Genomic DNA, 26,936 nt, shown 5'->3' on the forward strand with positions numbered 1-26,936 from the left:
TGTCCGGTTTTCCCTCCGTCTCCCCCTTCCTTGTCTTGTGCCACCTAGAAACACGTGTGTAGAGGCACGTTATAAATACACAATTCTATCATATACCTGCCTGTCTAAATGGAATTAACCCGTGCCGCTCTGCTCCCTCACCTTTGTTGAGTTTGGCTAACCTCTCAGTGTCTTCCCTGTTAACCATAGTAAGGTGGCCTCCCAAAATGCTCCCACCTGGGCTGATTTTGGAAATTCATCTTAACATGGGGGACCGTTGAAAAATGTCTCAGTTTAGGTAGGGCAGCGAGTGCGGACTGCTGCTAGAAACACCACAATTGTGCAGCTCAAACGGAAGAGAAATAGCTTCTCTGATCCCCCAGAATAAAATACTGGCATATTCAGTGTGATGAGAATCCAGACACAACCCCCTAGTTCATGGCCTTCCCTCTACCTGGAAGTGAGTGTGAAAACATAAGGTTACCACATATATTTTGCTACCTAAATAATCTGTAAAGTATTCTTAGGCAAAGACAATAATGCTTTGTACAGTGATAAACTTCTTGGAAGGACTCACCAATAATTTAGCAGCCTTTGCTCACGAGCACCATATCCTTGTATTAAAGTAAACCCAGGTTTTTACCTCTTTTTAATGTAGCTGTACTCTCGGTAGCTGATGCATTGCTCTCTATTTGTTCAATCCTCAATGTGTTCATGCACAATAGCACCACTGTTGTTTATTTGTACCTCATCTAACTGTTATTTTTGTTTGATCCTTCAAGCATAACCAACTTGAAGTACTGGGGCAGATGTGAGCCGATAACCTCCAAGACGCTGCAGTTGTTGAACGACCTTTCGATTGGATATCCTTTAAAACATTACCCTGTTCTCAGCCTGGTTTGTCTGAGCCAATGTGTTAATTGATGGTGCTTTTTCCTTGTCAAAGGGAGTGGGAGAAATTATGTTCTGGAAGGGTCTTTGGAGAATTGGAGCAAGATAGTTTGGCATACACATCGGTAGCCAATCGTTTGTAATGTAGAAGCACATTTCCTACATCCAGCCAATTAGGACTTTTGGGAATAAATGTCATGCACACCTTAGTTGCATTTAGAACACCATTCCCTACTTTTGTGGCCTCTCGTCCTGCCAGTGCTCTCTGTGGGTGAGTGGTAGAACTTTGATGTTTTGTTGACCTCACTTAGGTTTATAGAGAAATATCACTAAATCCCTCAACCCCCTTACGGGTGCCTGGTGAGGTTGGATAATTGGAACATGTCAGTCTAGCTCTGAGCATCAGTGCTTGTATAAGTCTGTTTAATTGTTACTTGGGGGGGCTTTCGATGGGTCAGGGTGGTAAAGCTGGTCCTTTTGTGACTTGTGTGTGTTGATGTGTGGATTCTCTGTTACGCTCACTCTGTTGGTCTCTGGGGGGACGTTGGGGCACGGTTGGAGCCCGCATTGGACTTGGCTCCCCTGGATCAGCCTTTTTCTCCAGCTGCTGTAGTGTGGACTGCTCTGGTTGATGGCACTGCCCCTGAGAGAATACGAGATGCAATGAGAATGCTGTGGTTGGATTGTGATTCCCCTCGGACCCTTTGTTACAGAACGAGGTGAGCATGCGTTTACCCATATAGTCTCACCTCTTTTCTTGTGAGGATGAGCTCTTCGTCCTACTTCTCATCAGCAGGGGCGCCGTTGATGGACCTAGTTGCTTCACTGGCCCGTGTGCATGGCAGCCCAGACCGGCTTTGACTGAACCACTTTGAAGGTAAGTGTTTGTAACATTGACTATTGTCTGTATCCTTTTGCAATGTCTTTTTCCAATGATTATTGCCTGTAACCCTTGTAATGTCCTTTCCAATGATTGTCTGTAACCCTTGTAATGTCTTTTCTCTCCCCAATAGGTGTGAAGATGGCCATGCAGAGTCGTAGTGTTGAAGACGAGTCCCAATGGTGCCAGAGGGGATTGCGAGGTTCCCACTTAGCAGTTAAGTGGAATTTCAAGGTTGTACGCAAGGCTTATGTGTTGCTCGACCAAGCGTAAAATATTTAATGCAGTCTCTAACCTTGTGTGTTCCTTTTCTTTTGCAGGGATGGCCTGGCAGCGTCAGATGGAGAGTGACTTATCCGAAGACCTGCCGGCGTTCGCTGGATGAATGGATCCGTGAGGATGCTGGGCGAGAAGAAGACTCCCGCATAGCTAGACGTCTGGAACAGGTGAGGATGCGGCCCGACTTCGATGGCAATGGGAATCAGGTAAGATGTGATGTGCTGCCGGCGATGGGATTGTAGAGAAAGGTGAGATGCGCATCGAGCGATGCTGTTGCTGAAGGCAGGTAAGATGCGCGCTGAAGATGCAGTGTTGGAATCAGGTAAGCGGCGCTTCAAGCGATGGTGTGGCTGGAGTCAGGTAGGTGCGCTCTGAAGATGATGATCTGGAACCTGATGAGATGCGTGCAGAAATGACGAGCTGGAAACAGGTAAGAGCGCTTCAGGCGGCGGTAAACGTTACGCTGCAGCAAGCAGATTAACACAAAGCGCTTGCATGCGTGTGGGGCGGGGGTTGACTTAAATAGCCTAGCCCCATCCACTCCCCATTAGCCCCGCCTTGTGGCTCCACCTTGCTCCTCCCAGAGGCTTTTGCACGTGCCCTCCCATGACTCTTAATGGCCACGCCTGGCCTGGATGCACGTGGATGCCTGGATCCCCTAGACACCAAGTGTGCAGAGCACACTTTCTTATGAGCCTGGTGCCAGGACTGGGCCCATTTGGACCCTTTGGATGATAAAGGTAGTGGCCCTTGACCAGTGGCCGTGACAGCACTCCCCCTCAAGATCCCTCTCACGGTCGTTCCTCTCCTTGGCCCTGGTTTGGTTGGATTGTCACGATGGAATTGTCTAATTAGTCGTGGAGCATGGACAAACAGGTTCCCATGTGCAATCTTGAGGTCCATAACCCGCCCAGTCGATCAAATAGTACAGTTTTGATCGCACTATCTTGGAATCCAGAATGCCTTTGATTTCATATTATGGTTCTCCTTCAATGATCTCGTGCTCAGGTGGTGTTGGGATCCGAGTATCGGGTTTCATTGGTTTTAGGAGGGAAACATGGAACACCGGATGGATTCGCATATTTGCTGGTCAATCCAATTTCATGGCAGCAGGGTTAATGATGGCCTTGATGGGATAAGGTCCGAGGTCTCTTGGAAGGAAGGCCCAAGGTCCCTTCAATGGGATATTCTTGGATGCCAACCATACTTTATCTCCGACTTGATAATGTGGGGCCTATCTTCTATATCTGTCTGCAAACCTTTTCTGTTGTTCCTTGGCTTTGATCAAGTTCTCGGTAGCTTCTTTAAGGGATTGAATAACTGTCTTATGTAAGAAGGTAATTGCTGGCATCTCCAATTCGTCAATCGGATCAAAGGAGGATGTCCGAGGATGCCGACCGTTCATTGTGTAGAATGGGGTCTGTCCGGTGCTAGTGTGAATAGAATTATTGTAGGCAAATTCAGTTAACTAGAGAATGCTTTTCCAGGATCCTTCTGTCTGCTGTAACATACACCTCAGGTATTGCTTCAGAGTCTGTTTGGTCCTTTCCGTTTGACCATCGGTTTGGGGATGGTGACTCATGGACAAACGAAGGTCGATTTGGGCTATCTTACAACACCCCCTCCAGAGAGCTGAGACGAATTGAGTTCCACGGTCAGAAATCAATACAGACGGGAAACCGTGTAATTTGACGATTTGCTCCAAAAATACTGTGGCCAGTGCAGCATCAGTGGGAAGGCCCTTTAGCGGAATAAAAAGTGCCATCTTGGAGAATAGGTCTACCACAACCAGTATTATATTAAACCCATTGCAGGGTGGTAGATCGGTAATTAAGTCCATAGACGGCGTATGCCATGGTGCTTGTGGTACCGTTAATGGACGCAACAATCCTGCAGGGCTTGACTTCTGGGATTTGTGTTGCGCGCACACACCGAATGTCGCAATAAACTGGGCAACGTCTTTTTGTCAGGTAGGCCACCACCAGTTCTTCTGAATTTTGGCTCTAGTCTTAGCAATTCCAGGATGTCCTTCCACTAACGACTCGTGATAGTTGGCTATTATTTTGTTTTGTACTTCTTTGTCCCGGATATATAGTCTTCCCTGAAAATGGGGTAAGTTAACCTTGAAGGAGTACTGGTCTCCCTTAATCAACCATTCCTGTTGGGCTGCCTGGTCTATTTGAGATGAGTTCGGTCTTCAAGTCTTCCCAGCAGGCGGTGGCAGCGATCTGGTTTTGAATCTGTTCTTTGGGAATAATGGCCACTGGTTCAGATGGTGTGAAGGCGTCTTTGTCTTCTCCCATGCATGATAGGGCGTCTGCTTTTCCGTTACGCACTTCTGGTCTGTAAGTAATAATGAAATCGTATTCGGCAAAGAAAAGAGCCCAGCAAAGCTGACACGAAGATTGGGCCTTAGCAGTTTTCAAGTACTGCAGATTGCGGTGATCTGTGATAACTGTGACCCTGTGTCCCGCCCCTAGCAGGTACTGTCTCCAGGTTTTGAGGGCTCCTTTAATGGCTAGTAGTTCCTTGTCCGTGATTGCATAGTTCATCTCTGGTGCAGAAAATGTACGGGACCAAAATGCTATGGGATGTAGCTGCCCCGTCTCCGGGTCCTTTTGTGATAATACTGCCCCCATAGCCACACTGGAGGCGTCTGTTTTAACCACATAAGGCAAGTCAGGTCGAAGATGCCGAAGAACAGGTGCTGAGGTGAAGGCCTGTTTCAATTCCTCTAAAGCGTTTTCTGCCTCGGAAGACCAGAAGAATGTCTTATTCTTTCTCAGTAGAGAGGTGATTGGGTGGACGATCTGTGAAAATCTTGGGATAAACCGTCTGTAGAAATTGGCAAATCCGAGCACACTTTGCACTCCTTTGATAGTCGCTGGGGATGGCCACTTAAGAATAGCATCCACCTTGCATGTGTCCATGTGAATTCCTCGTGGGGTAAGCATGAAGCCCAAAAATTCAACTTCCGTGACATGGAAGAAGCATTTTTCCAATTTGGCAAACAGCTGATGCTGACAGAACCTCTCCAGAACTGCTCTTACATGGCCAACATGGTCTTCCTTGATCGTTAAGTAAATAACACTGTTGTCGATGTAAACAAGGATGCAGACATCTAGCAATTCGCGAAGCACATCGTTCATGAAGAACTGGAACGCCGCTGGTATGTTGCATAACCTGATACTCGAAAAGCCCATATTTGGTTCAGAATGCTGTCTTCCACTCGTCGCCCCTTTTAACTCTCACAAGATGATAGGCTCCTTGTAGGTCTAGTTTTGTGTAGATTCAAGCATTCTTCACGTGATCAAGCAACTCGGGGATGAGTGGCAGAGGGTATCTGTTTTTAACTGTGATTTGATTCAGTGCCCTATCTATACATGTTCTGAGGTCGCCCTCTGTTAGGCAGAATCCTGTGCAGTGCCCTTAGGGACTACTACACACAATTAAGACTACAAGTGGTAGTACAATTTCACCTTTGGTAAAAGCCTGTACTACACAGAAAAAGTGGTAGCAATGGCTGGGCAGCCAGACTTATCTCAAGAGCAAATGAGCAGTCTTAGAGATTACACAAAGGACTACAATTACTGTGACTCGAGCAAACACTGACTCAAGGTTTCTGGTTAAAAAGTATAAATACTTTTTTTTTAAACCATCTGTTCACAAAACACTTCACTTCTATTAAATGAAAACCACACTCCAAATATACTACACACAACCAATTCCCCTTCTGCAGATCAATTCAAGGTAAGTACATTGGGTTTTGACAGGCCGGTGTTGTGGAATAAAGACGTTACCGTGGGTTAACACGTGATAACTTTTTGACAGTAATGACAGTTTGGTCTTACGAATGAAAGGCGTACCCGCGGGAAGAAATGTTATCGAAGTCAAACACACTTAGCACATGAATTAACAAAAGAGAAAGAGAATAGGGGATAAAAATCATAGGCAATACTTTTGTCAAGGCAAATAGAATCAGAGGATACTTTCTAAAACGTAGATAAAAGTCAATAGGCCTACGCCACTGTCAAATGGAACAGGGGTCCTGTTGTCGAGGATCACAAGGTTAGAACAGGTCATGATTCGAGATTGCCAGGAGTACTTGGATATTGTCAAAAGGGAAGCAAAAGTTATAAGAGCGAAGGAAGACAAGGATAAGCCTTTGGTGAGGAGAACGGGTTAACCCCAGTTCCTTGAAGTTGACAACAGTAACTTATTCGTTTGATGAAAAGCTGGTGCTATTGCAGTTGTTCCTGGTAGTTCCTGCAGACTCACGGTTCCTGAAGCTTGTCGTGGTGACAAGGACGACGTCTGGAGCGATCTGCATTGCCCAGGGATGAGGCCTGCAGCAGCGAAGCAACGTGAATAAAAGGTGCGCTCCTTTAAAACAGGAGAGGCTCTTCAGATTTGTCAGATGATTATCTGTGTGCACTCCTTTCCACCACAGGGACTTCCCTAACACTGTCTATGCTTTGTCACAGATGGATTCAATAATCTCCAGAACCAGAGGATGTTTCAAGAGTTTTTAGTAACAATTTGTTCAAAAGGTGACTTTATTTGTTCTTGGTAGACTGCCGATGGTTAAAGTGAATGCGTTTCTCTATCTGGTCTCTCGACCTGCTGTGTGCTTCCCCAGTACCCCCTCCCTACCAAGATTCCATTTTACCCAATCTGACAGCAGAGATTAGAGATAAGTGACTCCTACTGTTTTATCTAATCTAAGATTAAGGTGAGGCCTTTTCCATTTTACTCTCTTACTCCCTCCGGGACTTCCCAAAGGTTTCCTACTCTACCAGTTTCCTCAAGGATGTATCAGTGTGGTTCAAGACAATGCCTGTGCACAAACCTCCCAGTCTCACTCTGTCTCTCTCCCTCTCTCCATGATCTTACAGCTTCCTGCTCTACATCTGGATCTCCTACTCCCTCCTGGTCTTTGTCGCCCTCTCTCTACAACACTAGTCGTCAGTGGTCCTCTGTCCCTCTGTCTTGCTCCTTACTCCCACCTGTCTACTTTCTACCTCTTTATTTTCCCCCTTCTCGCATGCCTCTACTTTCTCTGACTCTCTTCACTCCTCAACCAACTACTCCCTTGTCTCCAACCTCCCCTACTCCGTCAACTCTTCCTTCCTTCACCAACTAACCCTTTAGTGTACTCTTTCACCTTCCCTTTTTTACATTCACTCTCTTGCTTATCTACCACACTCCTTTCCTCCAACACTTACTCCCTCCCACTCTCACAACCACAGCTTCACTCTACCAACTTGCCATTATTATGTCTCACATTGAACACCTTACCTACACACATCCAGTGCCACCACAGACACCTTAACACTTTGCTTCACCTTCCATCATCTGACTGGTCAATCAATTCACCTCCTCGCCTCCTAACCTCAACTGCACATGTTTCCCTCTGTCTGGTTCTCAGTTCTTTTACATCAGGGATTTCCTTGTTCCTAGCCTTTACTCCCCCCCATACCCCCCTCCATTGGTTACATCTGTCTCCTGAAACTGTGGGCCAAGCTTAGTCTTTTCTTTTCCCCGGGGCTGAGTCATCACATTGCACATTTGTATAAATCCCTCCCATGTGCCTTCTCTGCGGGTTGGTTAACATTGTGTTGTTTCAGCGTTCATTTGTTTAGGCTTGTGGTAAGTTGCATTCCCTCTGGCTGTGTTGGGATCTGGGTAGTGATGAATTGCGTTCCCTCTATGTTGGGGTTTCAGAGGTGCCAGAGTTTTGCGACTGTATCATGGCTGGCGGTTTCTTTTAGCGGTCTGCTGTGCATCTTGCGGTCCTGAAACAAAAAGAACTCTGTCCAGAAACGAGGTTGCAAGGCATCGGATGATCGACGGTGGTACCAATGTCAACATTCAAGGCACATTGATGGGGTTTAGGGACTGGTGCCTTCCCAACCCCTTCACCCCACCTCTGTGGTAAGATCAGCTTTGGCATTCGCCCTTGTAGGCCGTTACCCCAGGTGTGGAGGGTGTCTGTCCCATAACGGGGTCAATGCCCTTAACTTGTCACAGCTTGCCAGTGGTTTAATTTGTCATCTTGGTGCAGAGACAGGTGTTTTCCAGTCTACAGAACATAGGTTACTGGACACTTGCTCATTTAAAAAATATCCTACCAGCTATGGCCGCAAGGATTGAGGCAGTGACAACTTGGTGATATGTGCATTTTATTTCACTTTCTGTGAATTAGATTTTTTTTATTGTTGCCTGCTTCATTGTGAAAATGAAACTTATAGATAATTCAGCGGAGCATAATGTATGCCACCTTTTTCTGAGGCTCAGTTTTGGGATTAAAGGAATAGTGCTGGAAGTTTGTGCAGGGGATGTGTGTTGTGGATGGAGGGGACATTTGGTCATGCAACGTTTTCCTTGACTGCCATGATGACAATTGGGAAAGTGGGGATGGTATGGGCATGCGTCTCTGTGCAGTGTCCTAAAATAGCCCTGTGGAAAAACATAGTGAAAATCTTTCTTTCCTTGGAGGAGCAGATGAAACTTCAGGCTACACAGTCCAACACAAATTATCCTGAGTGCAGTGACTTTTATGAATAAGAGGTGATTCACCCATGAAACCTGACCTGGAAACCCTCTCATGTGGCTAGGGAAAGACAGACGTTTTCTGATCTTGGCCCTGTGGGAGGTATTAGGCGGGAGGATCACATGGGAGGGAAAACAGGTCAGGTGGAATGGGAAACCCCCTCAGGTAATTTCCCCCTAGACCACAGTATCCTAATTGCCTGTTGTAGGATAGAAGCTATTGATGAAACTAACTTTTGCGTCAGGGACTTCAAGTCTCAAAAAAAGAGTACTGGGAAGAAGAAGAGGGCTGCAGAGGCATGAGGTTGTGAAGTGATATGATACAGGTCCTTTTTAACGCGCCTGTACACAAGTGTGCGGCAAGGGAGGGAAGGCAGAGTGAGGACAAGACAAACAATCTTACTTGACGTTCTGTCATTAAGATCGTGCGAGAACGAGGTGTGCAAGGGGAAAGGGGGTGGGTAAGGGAAAACAGGACAGTAATGCTCTGAGTAAGTGCAGCCAGGGCAGCGCGGCTCTGGGTAGTGCAAGGAGAACAAGGGACTGTAGCATTAGAGCCCCCAAGTGTGTGGTAGACTCAGAGGCAGTGCCAGGATGACTGATCAAGAAAGAGCCTGGCACCCAGTGAGACTCAGAGGGTAGCCAAGCAACCAGTCTGTGCAGCAGACAGGTAGGTCAGGGAGAGAGAGAAAGCAGTAGAGAAGGGGAACATTTTGAGCAGCTTCCGGAACTTCAGGTGGTACTGCTCAAGTTTGAGAGGGGCAAGGAGGCCATTCCAGAAGGAGGCACCTGTAGAGGAGAGTGATCTAACCCCTCTCTCTGCCTGGAGAAGCGTCTAACATTTAGGGAGTTGGAGGTAGCTGAGCGAAGGGATCAAGAAGGAATGTATTTTAAATTTGCCAATGATCACACACTTTAGTTAATTGTGAAGCCGGGATTTGAGACCAGTCTGCAACATAAGGCCCTCACCCAAATATCTTGTAGAGTTAAAACTTACAAAAGAAATCATCATCCAAGCTGAAAAATATATAAATCCATATAGAAAATGTTGAGAACAAATAATATGGTTGTAGCCTCATTTACCCATTCTTGAATGGAAAACTTCAAGAACACAAAGGAATGTGAAGCTATCAAATATCATATGTGTTTGGGAAATGTACGTTTAAAGGACATTTTTCAATGGAAAAAGTTATATTTTTATTATAAAAGAGCCTGGGTGGTCTTATCTCCATCTGCCGACAGCGGTGATCCGTTGTCAGTGAATTTCAGCACCCCTCAAGGGCGAGGATCGTAAAACTTTCCAGAAGGCCATCGGGCCTACTTTGGGCCCTACCGACCATGTCGGAGGAGAAGGAAGGAAGGAAGATTCCTCTTCATGCCCTGCGCCAGGTGCGGGCTACAGAACATGTTTGTGGAGGACAAACACCTCCAATGCCTCTACTGTTTTCATCCGGACCACAAGGAAGGAGAGTGCGAGATCTGCCTCAGCTTCTCCAAGAAGACGAAGACGATGGCACGGTAGACTGGCAGCATGGCTGTACGCCAAGGCCTCTGTCCTGTGCTCAGAGCAGGGTCATGCCTCACCCAGGACCAGCAGTTCCGATGAGCAGGCTTCTAGGTCCTTTTAGGGCGCCTCATCCGTGGGGGCCCAAGACAAGGCCAAGCACCGCAAATCCAATTCCTTCGCGGTCATCGCACAAGCGAGTCCCACGATGGGCAGGGCGCGATCGACTTCACCATTCGCCTCCATCGTCAGTCAGTGATTGAGCTCCTTCTCGAAAAGGAAATCACCCAACTCAGCTAAGCTGCTGGAGATGCCCGAGAAGCCAGGGATAAGCTGGAGAAGAAGTACGAGGTGCCGGAATCCACGCCCAAGTGCCCGATGACTCAACCATAGCCGGATTCGGAGGTGTCGGCGTCTGCGATGAAGCGGTCGGCTAACTGGTCCTCGTCCTCCGTCCCTCCAGACAAAGAGGGGAAGGACACCATGGGAACGAAGGTAATTTACACTGCGACATCTACCATCAAGACACTGAGCTTTGGTACAAGCTGGGCCCGTTTTTGGAGTTCCTCCTCGACATGAGGATGGAAGTGTACGCCCTCTTCCAGGAGGGAGAGGCTGTGTCGGATCATGCCATCACAGGCGGGAACGGTGTCTGCCTTCAGCATCATGGCTGTTTGAAGGCCACAAATTTCGGCTAGGAGGGCCATCAAGTCGGCTACAGAGCGGGCCCGTTCCCTGGGCACGCTCCAGTAGCACTGCTCTTCCTTTCGCTCCCCCAGAGTAAACTCGAGCAGGTTGTCAAAAGATTTTTCCTCGTCGTACCGCCAACCTTCAAGATCCACGACTCAGGAAGCCTACAGAGGCCATACCCAGGCCCACGGTGGAGGAGGCCAGCACCGCTATTGCCGCAAGACAGGAGGTCGGCGTCAAAGCAGGCCTGAATTGGCCAAGACGTCGGGCCCTCACCCGTGCACCCCGGTGGGAGGCCAGCTGACTGGATTCGCCATTGAGTGGGAAAAGATCATCACTGACAGATGGGTGCTGGATGCTCTCGCCCAAGGACATTCCCTGCAGTTTCAACACATGTGTCTGCGGATCCCTCTGGTGGCCCGGCAGAAGCAACACATCCCTCAGCTCTTGGAGGAGGTAAGGGTCATGCTATGAAAAGGGGCGATGGAGCTGGCTTCCCGACGACACCAGGGCTCCGCAGTCTATTCCAGATACTTTTTAGTCAAAAAGAAGACCAGGGGGCTGGAGACCAATTCTGGACCTGCAACGTCTGAACAAGTACCTCAAGTCCCAAAAATTCAGGATGGTCACGCTGCAGCGCGTGCTCGGCCAACTAGAAAAAGGAGACTGATTGGCGTCGCTGGACCTAGAAGATGCCTACTTCCACATCCCCATTCACCAAAAGTTTCTACACTTCGTAGTGCAGCGACGGCACTACCAGTTCAAGGCCCTTCCTTTCTGTGTGAAGTCTGCCCCCAGGGTGTATACGAAGTTCCTGGCTCCGCTGGCAGCCCATCTGCGTCTACAGGAGATACACGTGTACCCGTACCTCGACGACTAGCTCATCTGGGCCAGCTCGCGAGAGACGGTCCAGCTACTGACGGATCTGGGGTTCTCCATCAATTATCGAAAGTTCTGCTTGACGCCATTGCAGAACGCTATGTTCCTAGGAGCCAGACTCAATTTGGTCTCCTGCATTGCGTCACCCTCGGAGGAGAGGACTACACCGGACGTCTGCACGCCAGAGGCCTGTGGCTGCTGGAGGAGAAGGATCACCACTTCAATATCCCAGAGCTACGGGCAGTGTTCTGGGCCTTCAAGTCGTTTCTTCCATCTCTGAGGGGCAAAGTGGTGAGGATCTTCATGGACAACACCACCACAATGTTCTACATCAGGAAGTAGGGTGGCACTCGGTCCCTGGCGGTCTCCAAAGAGGCACAGGACTTGTGGCACTGGGCCATCGGTCAAGAGAGGTTCCTTGTTCCTCTTCACCTGGCAGGAGTCAAGAGCACCATCGCCGGGGGGGTGCTGTCGAGCAGCCAACGATGCAGACGTAAAACTCTGCTGCTCCGCCGGGGCTGCCTAATCCTGATTTAAATATCCTGCAAGCCCATATTAAAACTAACGTTTGGGGGCATTGACGGATTGAGGGACATCTCCACCCCACCCTTTCGAAATCCCGAGGAAAATCGCAGTCCCCTGCACCAGATCGGAGCTGCAGAAGCAGAACGCACCTGCAGCGGCCGCTACGGAGACCGCGGCCTACTGGGTAGGAGACCCGGACGACACAGAGGACACCAGCTGCAGCCGCCGCCCCCGGGTTCATCCCAGCGAATGCCGGCCGACCGAAGAGGGACAAATTGCACCCGGATGGGCACCCTCCTTGGACCCTGACACTGCGGACTGAGAGCCGTAGCTGCTACAACCCGGGCTCTAGAAACCCGCATTGAGAGACCGCCGTACGGATCAGCCACTGCCAAGACGAGGGAGCAGAGAGGACGCCCTTCCCCGACCTGCATACGCTCGTCCGGGAGGGACCACAGGAGCGGAGGCTGCGGTAAAGCACAGAATCCCAGTGCAGTGCGGACACCGTTCTTGAGACGGCACAGGAGGGGGCAGAGCTGCGGACCACTCCCCACATCGACAGTAGCAGGACTGCACACCTCCTCCTGACTGCTGCTGGCTCCATGAACTCTGCACTGAATACTGCTCCTGAGGGGGGCCATATTACAGCAGTGAGCGCCGTAATATGGCTGCGTGGATCCCCTCCCTGCCTCCCACGCGGTCTCTGCCTCGCTGGCTTGTCCCTCTGGGGCGCACAGGCGGGTGGTGCCTGCCAGTGACATTCCCCCAAGACCGGCCCTGCGGCAATACTCCTCGCTCGCACTCCCGACCTGATGGCTCCACAGGTACATACAAGCACGGACCACCACCCAGGTCCCACCGCGAGGTGCATGCGCCGTGGACACGAGGGGCTGAACACAAGGGAAGAGACCTGGCGCATATCACTTGCTCCATTAACACCGCCCGCCTGTGAAGACTACACAGAGTGCGGGCCACAGACTTGAGGCACACTCCACATTACAGCAGACACTGGGGAGCCCTCGTGGACAAGGAACTGGTGAACTACCCCCAATGGGACAGTCACTCCCCTGAGAAGATCCGGTAGACACATAGTGGAAGCGGGCGGGAGACCACGGAGAGCTGCGGCTGCCATTTTGGGGATACTCTAGTCCCTGATTGCCCCGAATCAAGTAAGTGAAGGGCGCTGCGGATAAAGGGGAAGAAAGTAGGGGTAAAATAACTGCCGTCACCTGCGCAGAACGAGGGAAGCCACTAACTCAAAAACGCTGACCCTTGCACCCTAACTTTAAGGCTGAATATGAGGACGGGCCATAATAGACCTGCCTCCAACCCTGGTGCAGGACCTGCCGCCCTCCGGTGCCCTACCACACCACAGGCACGACCAGATCCATTTGGGGATAAAAGCCCAATGCACTGAAACTGATGGGGAGAAATATACCCTCCAAGGCACTAACACAGAATAAAATTGATAAGTACACCATGGTTAATCCGGCAAAGGCCCCCGACTTAGCAGACAACGCAGGGAAAAGTGCCACAACCCCTGGGACAAACCATACCCTGTCACTCACAGATGCCGTGGCGGCCATTGGAGAGTTTAGGACGTCGGTTGAGACTAAATTCGTTGGCCTAACCTCTGAGGTCTCCTTCTTACGGCAAGACTTGCTGAACCTGACATCTAGAGTGGCGGAAGCCGAGCAGCAGATCTCAGACACCGAGGACACAGTCAAGAAACTGGAAGAGCGCCTGGAACACATGGAGTGTGTTAGGGAGAATTCTCATTTATGGCTAATTTCCCTTACCTAGTGAGTCCCTCAGCAGCTTTGCTGGATTTCTGGGGTTTATTTTTTTCCACCTGGGAAGAGTGTGAGCCTTTTCCCCACTCTTATAGTGTAATTTTGTGTGTGTTGTACTTGTTTGTGCTCATGGGCTATGGAGTGTCACCAACTCCCTAGGCATCATCTTGTTACTTATGTGTCTCACAGCACCTTTAGTGCAGTGACCCAGGGATGTCTTTTAGACTTCCCTTATGTACTCCTTTTCTGGGGATGACTACTGTCCCCCAGAAACCTGTAAAGTCACCATTGGCTTTACTAGTCCTTTTTTTACAGATCCAGTACCAACCATTTTACAATGGAGTACTGGAGGGGAATATCTTTCCCCTGTCCTTCTGCACCTTAAGGGGCACTTGTGTCCCCCTTCCCGACTCAACATGGCTGGTGGCAGTGGGAACTATCATTTTTACACAGATTCCCATGTTAGTGTTCTGGCTGTGGTGACAGACGTGAACATAAACCCTGCTACCGCATATCATTTTTATTTTCAGTCCTAGCGTGGTTTTTCGCCATTTTGTGTTGGAAAGGTCTTTCTTGTTGTTTGCTTTTCGCACTAAACCAGGTTTGATTTCCTTATTCTCTGTCCTTTGGCGGGCTTCTGCGAAGAAGTCCACCTTTATCGTCTAGGTGGGCTGAATGTGAGGGAGGGGTTTAGTCACCCCCTGCACAGGGTCTCCTTGGAGACCCAAGTCACACTTTTTGTCGATTGGCTGAGGTGGTTTTCCAGGCTGGACAACCCCCCTGCTGTGTGATTGACAGCCAGGCTGTTTGAATGGGGGATTTCAAATTTATAGACGTGAAGTGTTTTGCAAACAGATGGTTTAAAATAAATGTACTTATATTTTTTTTACTTGAAACCTTGAGTCAGTGTTTGCTTGAGTCACAGTAATTGTGGTCCTTTGTGTAATCTCTACTACTGCTCATTTACTCTTGAGATAAGTCTGGCTGCTCCGCTACTGCTACCACTTTAACAGTGTAGTACAGGCTTGTACCAAAGGTGAACTTGTATTGCCACTTGTAGTCTTAATTGTGTGTAGTGGTCCCTAAGGGCACTGTACAGGATTCTGCCTAATAGGCTTCACCGGGTATCCAGGAGTTGCAGCAGCCGTCTTCTTCTCCACTTCACTTCGGTTCCTTGCAGTTCCAAGGGCGACTCTGCCTTCTAGCCCAAGACCCCTGCCTTTTATGCCAAAATCCCCCATTTACACAGCCTGGCTGTCAATCACTCAGCAGGGGGGTTATCCAGCCCGGACAACCACCTCAGCCAATCAACACAAAGTGCGACTTGGGTCTCACACCCCACCCTCACATTCAGCCCACCTCGACACCCAGACACCAAAGGAGGGCTTCTGGTCAGAAGCCTGCCAAAGGTCGGAGAACAAAGGAGGCAAACCTGGTTTGCCGCGCAAAGAAAGACCCAAGAAGGATGTTAACACAAAGAAATGCCGATTAAACCCAACCGGAGCCGAAATAAAAAGTATTTGGGCTAGCACGTTTAAAGTTCGAGGCTACTAAAATAGCCTTAAACGTTACCACGTTATGTAATATAATCGCCTTAGGAAAATTAGGGTAGATACCACTGCCACCAGCCAAGTCTTAATGCTAAGGGAGCGAAACAATGCTCCAAGAGGCACAGATAAAAAGGGCTAAGAATTAATCCTTTCCAATACTCAGTAGTCAGCCCCAGAAAATGGAGTTAGTGGGAAGTCTAAGAGACAACCCTGTGTCATTGCACTGAAGGTGCTGTGTAGCACACAAAGAGTGGGTCTACTGAAGTGGTGTCCTTCAGAGTCCACAATCACAAAAAGAGTTGAAATACACATGGCAAAACACCGGTAAGAGTGGGGAAAAAGCTCACACTCTTACCAAGTGGAAAAAATAAACTCCAGAAATCCAGCAAAGCTGCTGAGAGACTCACTAGGTAAGGGAAATTAGCCATAGAATGAGAATTCTCCCTAACAAAGCCCTGCTGCAGTCCTGAGCTATCTACCCTTCAACGACAGAGAAGATCCAGTCCGAAGTCTTCTTCCCTTGAGCCTAGTGGGATCAACCAGATCACCTTCTATAGCCAGAGAATCCTCTTCTGTGTCGAAATCGCTGCACTGAGCTGTAGTGGTCCGGTTAGCCATCAGAAGAGCCGGTCCTGTTTTTAAGGAGTGCACCTTTTATTCATTGTTGCTTTGCTGCTGCTGGCCTCATCCCTGGGTAGTGCAGATCGCTCCAGACGTCGTCCTTCTTGTCTCCATGACTGAAGCTTCAGGAATCGTGAATCTGCAGGAACTACCAGGAACAACTGCCGGAGCACCAGCTTTCTTCATCTGAATAAGGTACTGTGTCCATTTGGTCGTTCTCTCCGTCGGACCTTGAGGAATTGTGGTGAACCCTTTTCCTTTCCGAAGGCTTGTCCTTTCTTTCTTCCATCTTATAACTTTTGCCTCCCTGTGACAATATCCAGTACTCCTGGCAACGTGAATCTTGAACTGTTCTCACCGTGTGATCCTCGACAACAGAGCCCCTGCTCCACTTGACACTGGCGCAGGCCTATTGACTTTTATCTGCCTCTTAGAACACGTCCTCTGATTCTATTTCCTTGACAAAAGTATTGCCTATGATTTTTATCCACTATTCCCTTGTTTTAATTCTATGTGCTAAGTGTGTTTGACTGCGGTTACATTTCTACCCGCGGATGCGCTTTTCTTTCGTGAAACCGAACTGTCGTTACTGTCAAAAAGTGATCGCGTATTAACCCCCAGTGACGTCTTTGTTTCACAACACTGGTCTGTCAAATCTTAATGTACTTAACTTGAATTGACCTGAACAAGAGGAATTGGTTGTGTGGTTTTATTTAATAGAAGTGAAGTGTTTTATGAACAGATGGTTTAAAAATAAATGTACTTATATTTACTAACCAGAAACCTTGAGACAGCGTTTGCTTGAGTCACAGTAATTGTAGTCCTTTGTTTAATCCCTAGTATTGCTCATTTGCTCTTGAGATAAGTCTGTCTGCTCAGCCATCGCTACCACTTTACTGCGTAGTACGAGCTTGTACCAAAGGTGAAATTGTACTACCACTTGTGGTCCTAATCTTATGTAGTGTTCCCAAAGGGTACTGCATACGATTCTGCCTAACAGAGTGGAATCTTACCACCCTGGAAGCGAGGGCAGAGGACAGCGAAGGCAGATCCTGCCATAACAACCTGCGAATCCTGGGGTTACCGGAAAAGATAGAAGGACCGTCCATGGAACTCTTCCTAGAGAGCTGGCTCTCAGATCTCATGGCCTCTAAGAAGCTCTCCAACTTCTTTTCCATCGAGAGGGCACATAGGATTCCAGCTGGTAGACCGACACCCGGAGCCCCTCCATACACGGTAATCGCCAGACTCATGAACTAATGGGACCGGGACACCCTCCTTCATATGGCACATGCGACAGGCCCGATTACATACAACGGGAACCGCATCCGCTTCTTTCCTGACTATACGAAAGCAGTTCAGAAATCCCAGCAGTCCTACGACTCCATTAAAAGGAAGCTTGCGTCCGTGAACATCAAATATGCACTCTTCTTCCTGGCCACCCTCAAAGTGCACTAAAATAACATGGTCCAGGTATTCTACAACCCAAGAGAGGCCTGGGAATGGCTAGAAACTCAGGTGCTATCCTCCCCTCGCCGGAGAGATCACGCACCACGGAATGATAACGGCGGGAACACTCCGGACCGGAAGTTACCTCCCGCACCACGCAGAGAAGCCTCGGCGGACAACTCACCTGGGAACGCAAGAGAGACCTGAGGACTGATGCCAGGACATGAGACATAAGACAAACCCAGATCTATGCTTGGGGTGGGGGCCTCACGGCTATCCCCCCCCTCCTTTTTTCACTGCCTACAATATACAGGCCGACGCAGAGCAATCCTGAGACGGGCCACCCCTACAGGGGCGGCCCAGCACAACAGTATGCGTTCGACCTCAAGGATTGGCAGCCCCGGAGGGGAACGAGGATTCGCCGACCAACCCCTGGGGCCTTTCCCCAAACCGGTTCTTTAATGGTTTTTGGTTCCTTGTGTTTGGGCGACAGGTGCTTCTGGTTGGAGATGTAAAGGGTAGGGGGAGTTTACCAGACACAGTTAGTACACATGGAAGATGGCACATCCAAACAGTTATGGTTTACGTTACACACTTACTCGGCAGCAGCGAGATTGATATGGCGGGGCACTGGGCTACTAGGTGGGGAGGCTTTACAGGGTTGAGAGGGCCACCAGGACACATGATCCTCCTTGATGCCTTAATATACTCCACACGCGCATAGGACACACGCGAGTCAACTGTGTCAAGACCCATATTTAAAAAAAAAAAAAGACCCTGGCCACCCCATGGGCCAGGAGGGGCCTTGGATCGGGTCTCAAACAAACTCAGACATCCTTTGCTGAAGCCCTCTTGGGGCCAGTCCTGGTGCCGTTGGCGCCAGGCTCATACTTTGTTTTGGGACTACTTTATTTCCAGTGCCAGCCAACATGGAGGCACCCACATAGCTTGGTTCCCTTGGAACCAAGCCATGCGGTATAGTGTTTTGGGTGTGGTAGCCTAGGAACTACTTTACCTGGACTACTTTTCTGAAGCTATTTAAAGCACACCCGACTTGAAGGACACGCTTCGCGTTACTTTGCAATCCTTCAACGTGACGCTCATAATGTTCAGCTGCACCTGCGCACCTCGGAAGAACAGCATCTGAAAAACAAAAGGACATAGTTAATAGCAGCAGCTTACCTGTGATTCCACCGCTAGCTGTCCTCCGCTCCTGCAAACAGCATCCAAGGAACAGCGAGCCTCCCGGACCGACGGATCTGCAAAAAGGAGAGAAACAAGACATTAGACATTTTACAATTGTGCCGGCAGCTTACCTCACGATTCGCTCATTGACCAGCATTGCATTGGGACTTCTTGCTCCGGGTGAGCACCGCAACCTTCGGGAACAAGAGACAACAGGTTAGCAAAGGCAAGGCATCATAGCGCTGCGTATAGTGCCTACTTACCACATCAAGGCGCTCTCGAAGCACCATCACCTGCCGGCGAGTCCCAACTCACCCAACCTTCCACAGCGAACTTTCACGCACCTAAGGAGAGAGAAAAGACATTACTTAAACCCAAGAAAGGCATACAAGTATAACAGTAATAAGACCTACCTGAAAGTCTCTAAAGTGCCTGCATCAGTGAAGTAACTAGATCGCACTCACCTTCAAAGGACAACACTCCCCTGCCAAGAAGGCAGGACGGAGAGCACGCCAAAACCCATAACAAGGTGAGGAAAGGTCTGGGGAGGGGCTGCGGGCATACGGGGTGTTGGGAGGCTCTTACCCCAGTTGCCCAGTCTTGAACATTGCCCACCTCTATTCCAGGCAGAACTTCTCCGCTGATCATACATGGGAGCGGCTGAGAAGGATACCAGAGTCCCCACAGCTGGGTGAAGTCCCTGTGGATACCAGGTGAGCGTAACAAACTGTCCCTATTAACCTGGAATGTCAATGGCCTCGGCTCCAGTATGAAACAAAGATTAGTGCTCCAATTCCTTAACAGACACTGCCCAGACGTAGCCTTCTTCACAGAAACCCACATTATGGGAACAAGCAGTGGTTTCTTTTAAAAGATCTAACTATCCACACACCTACCAGGCAGGGTTCTCAAGGAGTGCCAGGGGCACGATAATACTTAACCATAAACAGGTGCCCTGGCAGGTCAAGAAAGTATGAACTGACCCCCGCGGTAGTTTTGTGGCGATGCTCGGGGATCTGTGGGGAGAGAGATGGGGCCTCATTGCGGTCTATGCCCCTCCCACCCTCACAAAAGAACTCCTAGTTGAGTTACAGGAATTATTGCTAGAACATCATGCATCTCTGTGGGCCTTGGGGGGGGTCACCTCTGACAGATCACACAGAAGCCACGGGATCCGGGTCACCCCGACGGCTCTACATACCTTTGTCGAAGCAACAGGGGCTGTCTGACGCCTGGAGGACACTACATACCACAGACTCTGGGTTCTCATTTTATTGTAGCGCACACAGGACACCTTCGAGCTTCGACCACGTTTTCATCCCTAAGAACATGTTCCCTAGACTCACATCTGCTGAGTTTTTGGCAAGGGGAATCTCAGATCACTCCCCCTTGCTTATATCCCTAAAGAACGCATGCCACAAGCCGGATGCCACTTAAGCCTGAATACATATTACTTGGGGCTGCCCGAGATCACGAAGGACTTGGGAATAAGACCACGGAATACTTTGTTATAAACGAGGGCTCTGTGGACTGCCCAAACATGATGTGGGAGGCATACAAAACAGTCCTCCGAGGGGAAGCCATCTCCCTGGTCATGGCCTACCGTAGAAACCACACCCAGAAGATGGTAGATGTGGAGAGACGGGTGTCCGAGTGCGAGGAACAACTCCTTGAAGGGGGTACGGGAACCTCACACAAGGCCTTATTAACGGCACAAGAGGATTTACCTTATTTAGCCCTAGATAATGCCCCGACAGCCCACTGGTCGGCCCGGACCCAAATCTACGAAAATGGGGATAAAGCAGGTAGGACCCTAGCTTGGCTGGAGAGGCGTGAGCAAAGCAAGGGGCATATACGGGCCATCCGGTCGTCCAACTGAGAACTAGTGACGGCAGACTCTGACATAGTGGAGGCCTTCGCCACCGACTATGAACAACTATACTCCCCACCGGTGGAAGACTTGGCGCCGACCCACTCCACTTTTCTTGACCAAATATAGATCCCACAGCTCTCTGCGCAACAGAAGAGCAGCTGGACTCTGAGATTACTGAGAACGAGATGCAAGATGCTCTAGCCCAGCTCCAAACCGGGAAGACCCCGGACCTAACAGCTTCCCAGTGGAAACCTGGAAACGGTTAGGCAGCTCATGAATGGGGTACATGCACTGTATGCTCCTTCGGAGCAAGGAACTGGGTACACTCCTCCTTGACCGCAGAAGAATGTGCATTGTAGTAATCTCAAAACCGGGCAAACCCCCGGAATGCTGCGCCTCATACAGACCCATATCGCTTATCAATGGAGAGGCAATTGCTGCAAGGCATAACTAGAAACAAACTCAAATGCAAGGTGAAATGGGAAGGTGAATTGGGCCTAGAATTTGAAGACAAAGAATGGGAAAAGATAACCCACTACCACAAGAAAATCTCAAGAAATGCCCGTCTACAACTCATCCAACTGTACATCACCAATAGAGCCTATCTCATGCCGGGGGCCATACCGAGGTTCAGGGGAGCAGGAACCCAGGTGTGCCCCAAATGCCACGAGCCTGCGGCTGGAATGACTCAAATGTTCTGGGGCTGTCCAATTATACAGGGTTTCTGGACACAAATAAAAGAAAGTCGCACTGGGAGACATTGAAATGGAAGTCCAGAGGCCTGCAGCATGCATCCTAGGCAATTATAAATGCAGCAGGAAAAACAAGCCCCTCAACAGACTCAAAGATCTAATATATATCACAGCGAAAAGACGTATAGCCATGGGATGGAAAAGCCCACAAAGCCCTAGCGAGGCACAGTGGTGGGGGGACCTAAAAAGGTGGATAACTGCTGAGACCGGAGCATGGGAAACTGAAATTCATGAACAGAGACTGGACTCTAGCGAAGAACTACAACGCTGGATAGCACTAACAGTACCTCTGCTTCACCCCATAAAGGCGCATAGCGCCTCCGACAGAAGCGATAGCCCTGGCTCGCAAACTGTCACGAAAGACACTGATGAACTGCCCGTGGTCTTGGGGGAGGGAGGGGAGGGGGGAAGGGAGTAACACTTGATCTAGAGATAAGTGATTCTTTATTGATTATTACTATGCCTTGTTTATATTGTTTAAAAAACAATAAAGTTGTTTAAATCAATGGAGAAGCAAAAGTTCTCGCACAAGTACTAGCCAATAGACTACTCAGGGTGATCGAATCCCTCGTCCATCCAGACCATTGCGGATTCATGCCCAACAAGTCCACCCACATGAATCTACGCAGAATCCAATTCGCTCTTGACTGGGCCCGATGTTCTCGCAACCGCTGGGCCTACTCGCTGTCGATTTCGAAAAAGCTTTTGACTCGGTCGGGTGGGAGGCCCTGTGGGATGCCATGAGGCGTATGAATTTCGGACAGGGATTCATCTCCTGGGTCAAGCTTCTCTATGCATCTCCAGAAGCAACTGTGAGAGTGAACGGCAGAACCTCTAGACTGTTTCCACTCGGCCGTGGAACCAGGCAAGGTTGCCCCTTCTCCCCCCTATTGTTCCTGCTTGCAATCGAACCACTAGCAATCAGATTCAGAACTGACACACACTAGTCTGGATTCGTCTGGCCGGGGGGGTAGAGAAGATAAACTTTCCCTATATGCAGACAACCTCCTCATATACCTAGGCGACCCTGCAACCTCCTCCCTGATTGTGTCCCAAACTCTTAGGAAATACCAAAACATTGCAGGTTTAAAGGTGAATGAACAAAGAAAACGTATATTTCCCGATTGAAAGAGGGGACGCCGCCATCCCTGAGCCTTGCCCATACCATGTTTCCATTTTGGGTTTCACATATCTGGGTATACGTATTGGCCCAACCCTGGACAACTTCCTACAGCTTAACCTACAACCCCGTACTAGACAAATTCCATAAAGATGTCTCTCACTGGCAGACCCTCCCACTATCGCTAATGGGCAGGGCAGCGCTGTTCAAGATGTTGACGTTTCCGAGACTCCTATACATCTTACAGAATGCCCCACTCCCCATCCCCCTCGAAACCTTTACACTAATAGACAGGGCCCTCTGCACCTTGCTCTGGGGCGGGAAACAACCCAGGATCCCTCTAGCAACAATACAGCGTTCTGTATGGGAGGGAGGCATTGGACTGCCATGTATCTGCACTTATTACCTAGCAGTACACGCAGGGTGGTAAATGAATGGCTACATGGTGATGCCACACTACCACATATGTGTATAGAAATGTCTGCCATGCACCCCATCTCACCCCTCCAGGCCCTATACGCTGACAAAGGGAGAGTGTCTGGAATACCAAGAATGTAACTCCACATTCGACCCACCTGGAAAGAGTCCCACAAACACATTGGCTAGTGGAAAAAGGCAACGCTAGCCCAACCCTTATGGTATAACGCACACCTCCCAGAAATACAAAGGATGGGCCGCTTTAGGAATTGGAAAAAATAAGGAATATGCACACTAGCGCACATAATTCAAGAAGGGGGCCTACTCGAGTTTGAGGTCCTGAACGAAAAATTTGGGCTGCAGCCCATGGACCGATATAGACATGCACAGCTCGCTCACACCCTACATGCTCAGTTCCCAGATATAGCTGCTGTACCTCCCTGCTCCCCCCTCAAAACCAACATTCTTCCGGACCGGATCGCCTCCAAGGTCACCTCCACGCTTTACCAAGCTCTTAACTCCTTTGGCACCAAGGATCTTACCAGGTTGAAGAAAAAATGGGAAAGGGACCTGGGCAGACTGGAGCCAGAGGACTGGGTGGACGCAATGATGTTTCCCAGGGACATAGGCATTGACGCTAAACTGAGACTGGTGCAACTCAAAATACTCCACTGCTCCTACTACCCCAGGACAGCTCTTGCCAAATAGGGGGAGACCGGGGAAGAGACCTGTCTCAGATGTAAGCGTGAACGGGGCACCTTCTTCCACATTATTTGGGACTGTGGCGTGTTGCAACTCTTCTGGGGGGGAATGCACTAATAAGATCTCTAACATAATGGGATCCCCAATTCAACTGGACCCGAAAATGGTACTGCTGGGGATCGGGGGCGAGGTGGACCTCAACAAATTTGAAAAAATATTCCTAGCAGTTGTTCTAGGTACGGGGAAAAGACTGGTGGCAGCAACTTGGGGCTCGGCTGAGACTATAGCCCTGAACCGTTGGATCAATGAAGTAAGCAGATGTGCATCCATGGAACAACGCATCTACAATGCGAGAGGCTCCCCCCGAAAATTCCAGAAAATATTGGGGAAATGGCTGGATGCATACTGAGTCCGGACCTCTCACCCCGACCCTCTCAGATACCTACGAGACCTAGACCAGCCAAAGCATCTCTGATTCTTTTTGACTTGTTCGATATACATTCTGTCCCTGCTGCCCTCTGTTTGTGTGCTTGTTATTATTGTCATCGTTATTTTCGGCACTCAATACTTGTGCTCATATTTTTTTTCGAAGGGTTTTTTCCCGCAATTTTTTTTAGTTTGAAAACACCCTCCATTTTTTTTTTTTTGAGGGGTTTCCCCCGCCCAATCCCCCTGTTTTCGAAAAAATGAGATAGGTTTTTTCCCCAAAAAATGTGCAGTAAAAATCCCTGTGAAAAAACATCCCGTGACCAAAGGACGTTGTACCCCTGTGAGTACCCCCTAGCTTGCTAATTACTATGCTGTCTCTCCACTCTGCGTTACTCACATATTATGCATTCACTCCTGCTGCTCCTGCTACTCTTCCTACTCACCTCTCCCTACAACTTCCTCCTTTCCTATCCCTATCATAAAACTCACATCTCGAAACTCCCACTACTTCATCTCACTTGCACCTCCTACTTCCAAGAAACAGTCTACAAGCTAACCATACCTCCCCTACACATATTCACCTAGCCTCTCTTCCTCTGAGACTCAACTTCTCTACTCTTCCTTACCACATCAACTGAAAATTGCACTCTGGTATGCAGTCTGTATGCAACAAAACTTCCTTTATCACGGACTACTTTCATGCCAGCTCTCCTTCCCGAGACCTCCTTGCTAGCACAGAGACCTGAATTTCTCCATCTGAAAGTGCCGCTCTGGCAGCCCTACACGGCTACTGAATATCTTTCATTCACTCTCCTCCTCTGACTGGCAGAGGTGGAGGTGTCGGACACCTTCTCTCTTCCCGCCTCAATGTCTCACAAATCTCCAATGCTATGTCCTCTCCTACCTTTTTTGAGTTTACCATCTTTACTATTTCTCCACCTCACTTGATCCATATCTCCATCTCTTACCCTACTGGTCCCACCGGATCATTCTTTGATGAACTTGGGCAACTCCTTGATTCTCTTTCCACTAAAGCCCACCTCATTTTCTTGGTGACTTTAACCTTCCCTCTTCAGCCACTACTCAGAAATCTGAACTTCAATCTTATCTTAGTGGCCACACGCTCTCTATTCTATCCATAACCTACCTGCCCACACCGGGGTAACTCTTTGGATCTCTTATTCATGTCAACCTAACTCTCTGCCACTAATACTACTGTCAGCCCATCCCTAACTGATCACTCGATTGTTTCCACCACGATCTCCATTCTACCCTCTGACCTCTCCTTACCACTTGCCTCACCTATTACTAAAAGGACATTTAAATCTTCGTCATTCCTCCCTTTCGAATGGATTGTGTCCTCGCACATTTTCCTCATCTTTGATATATCCAAGTCTGCTTGCAGCTTGCTTTGAAATAGTTTTTCATCGGGTCAAGCGTCGTCGAGTCATGGTCTTCGATGAACTCCGTAGTGTCCCTCGCTGTGACGTTGACGCTGGTATATGAAGCACACGCAGTGGTGGCAGTTAACTCAGTTATACTTCTGCATTGATACGTTCTTCAGAGCTATCGCCCCAGCGACATTTTGATTGCGTTTTCACTTCAATCAAGTTTGATTCGATATTCATTTGAACATGTCCTTGATACGAAGACTGGTTTTAAACAGGGTGCAGACTGTGGGGCAAAAATGTCCATAACAGACCCTCACCGTCGCTGTCTGTGTTGTTTAAGGATAAGCCATAAGGTGGATGACTGTGGTTTATGTCAAGCCATGGCAGTCAAGGCTTTACGGCAAAGGACAGGGAAACTTGAAGCAGGTAAACCCTCTCCAAAATCCCCATCCATTACCCCGTCCAAACGAAAATCGTCCTCTGACACGAGGGATGTATCCCCTGAGAAAAAGCGTCCTAAACATCGAAGACGCTCTATCGAGATTGTGACGCTCATTGTCGTCTCATCAAAAAAAGAGACGTCACAGATCCTTCTCGACTTATTCCTCCTCTACCGACATTGCCTTTCCCTAAGAAATCTTTGACTCCTGCGGAATGGGAAGATTTCTGCTTAAAAATGCTTGACATTTTTCAGAGTTAGGCTCCACTGAGTGCCCCTCTAAAGGAGTCATGGAAGTTAAGCCACCCCTCTGCGTCTTCGAAGACCAGTAGGGAGTTTCATGTGTTTCCTTCCCGCTCGCCTACGACCCCGGGACTTTAAAACCTGTAGTGTTCTAGACCATGTCTTACCTGCCTCTCTCCTTCCCTCAAACTTAAGCAGGACCACCTATGATTCTGGAAGCAACTCCAGACCTTCCTCTTCGCTTCCGCTTTCTCTCTCGCTCCTGCTGATGCTCCTGTCTGCTGCGCTAACTGGTTACCTGGCCAGCCACTGAACCTCACATGCACCAGGCTCCTGCATGACCAGTAGCCCCTGTGAGAAACCTGAAGGTGTATCCCTAGCTAATCCCAGAGGATCTGTCATCTAGGTGACCAGGACACGGCCATCACTATTGTATCCAGTTCCTGGCAGTGGACCTGTGACGGAGGATCACGTGGATGGGGTCGGGGGTACTTGTGGAGTGGGAGGGGGACACCGACGGGTGAAACGTGATATCTCCCTTCTTTCAACTTCTTTTCCCCATCCTACCACGTAGAACATTCAAAACCACTGTCTCCCTCCCCCTTTTCCGGCACGAACACTTATGCACGACACACAAGAGAACAGACTATTACCAGAGCCGTTTATCTGACGTGTCCCAATAGACGGGTTAGGCAAAGTCAGGCAATTGATAAGATTTACACGCACCTGACAGCCCTTTCCCTTCCCCACAGGGATAAAAGGTGGAGCAAGAGAACACAGTACGAGCAAGGCA

The 26,936-nt window shown here is 49.1% G+C and overlaps 1 protein-coding gene across 4 annotated transcripts in view; it reads left to right on the top strand.

The window, feature by feature from the left end:
• XPO7 (exportin 7) overlaps window positions 1–26,936 on the top strand; it is a 1,985,528-nt gene that overhangs the window by 1,145,359 nt on the left and 813,233 nt on the right. For all 4 annotated transcript variants that reach the window (XM_069617724.1, XM_069617725.1, XM_069617726.1 and 1 more), the window contains one exon: window positions 762–842. In XM_069617724.1, coding sequence (XP_069473825.1) covers window positions 762–842 — 81 coding nt within the window. The remainder of the gene's footprint in view (window positions 1–761; window positions 843–26,936) is intronic.

Source organism: Ambystoma mexicanum, chromosome 10 (assembly GCF_040938575.1).
Source record: "Ambystoma mexicanum isolate Mex_15411 chromosome 10, UKY_AmexF1_1, whole genome shotgun sequence".
In the NCBI taxonomy this organism is placed as follows: domain Eukaryota; kingdom Metazoa; phylum Chordata; class Amphibia; order Caudata; family Ambystomatidae; genus Ambystoma; species Ambystoma mexicanum.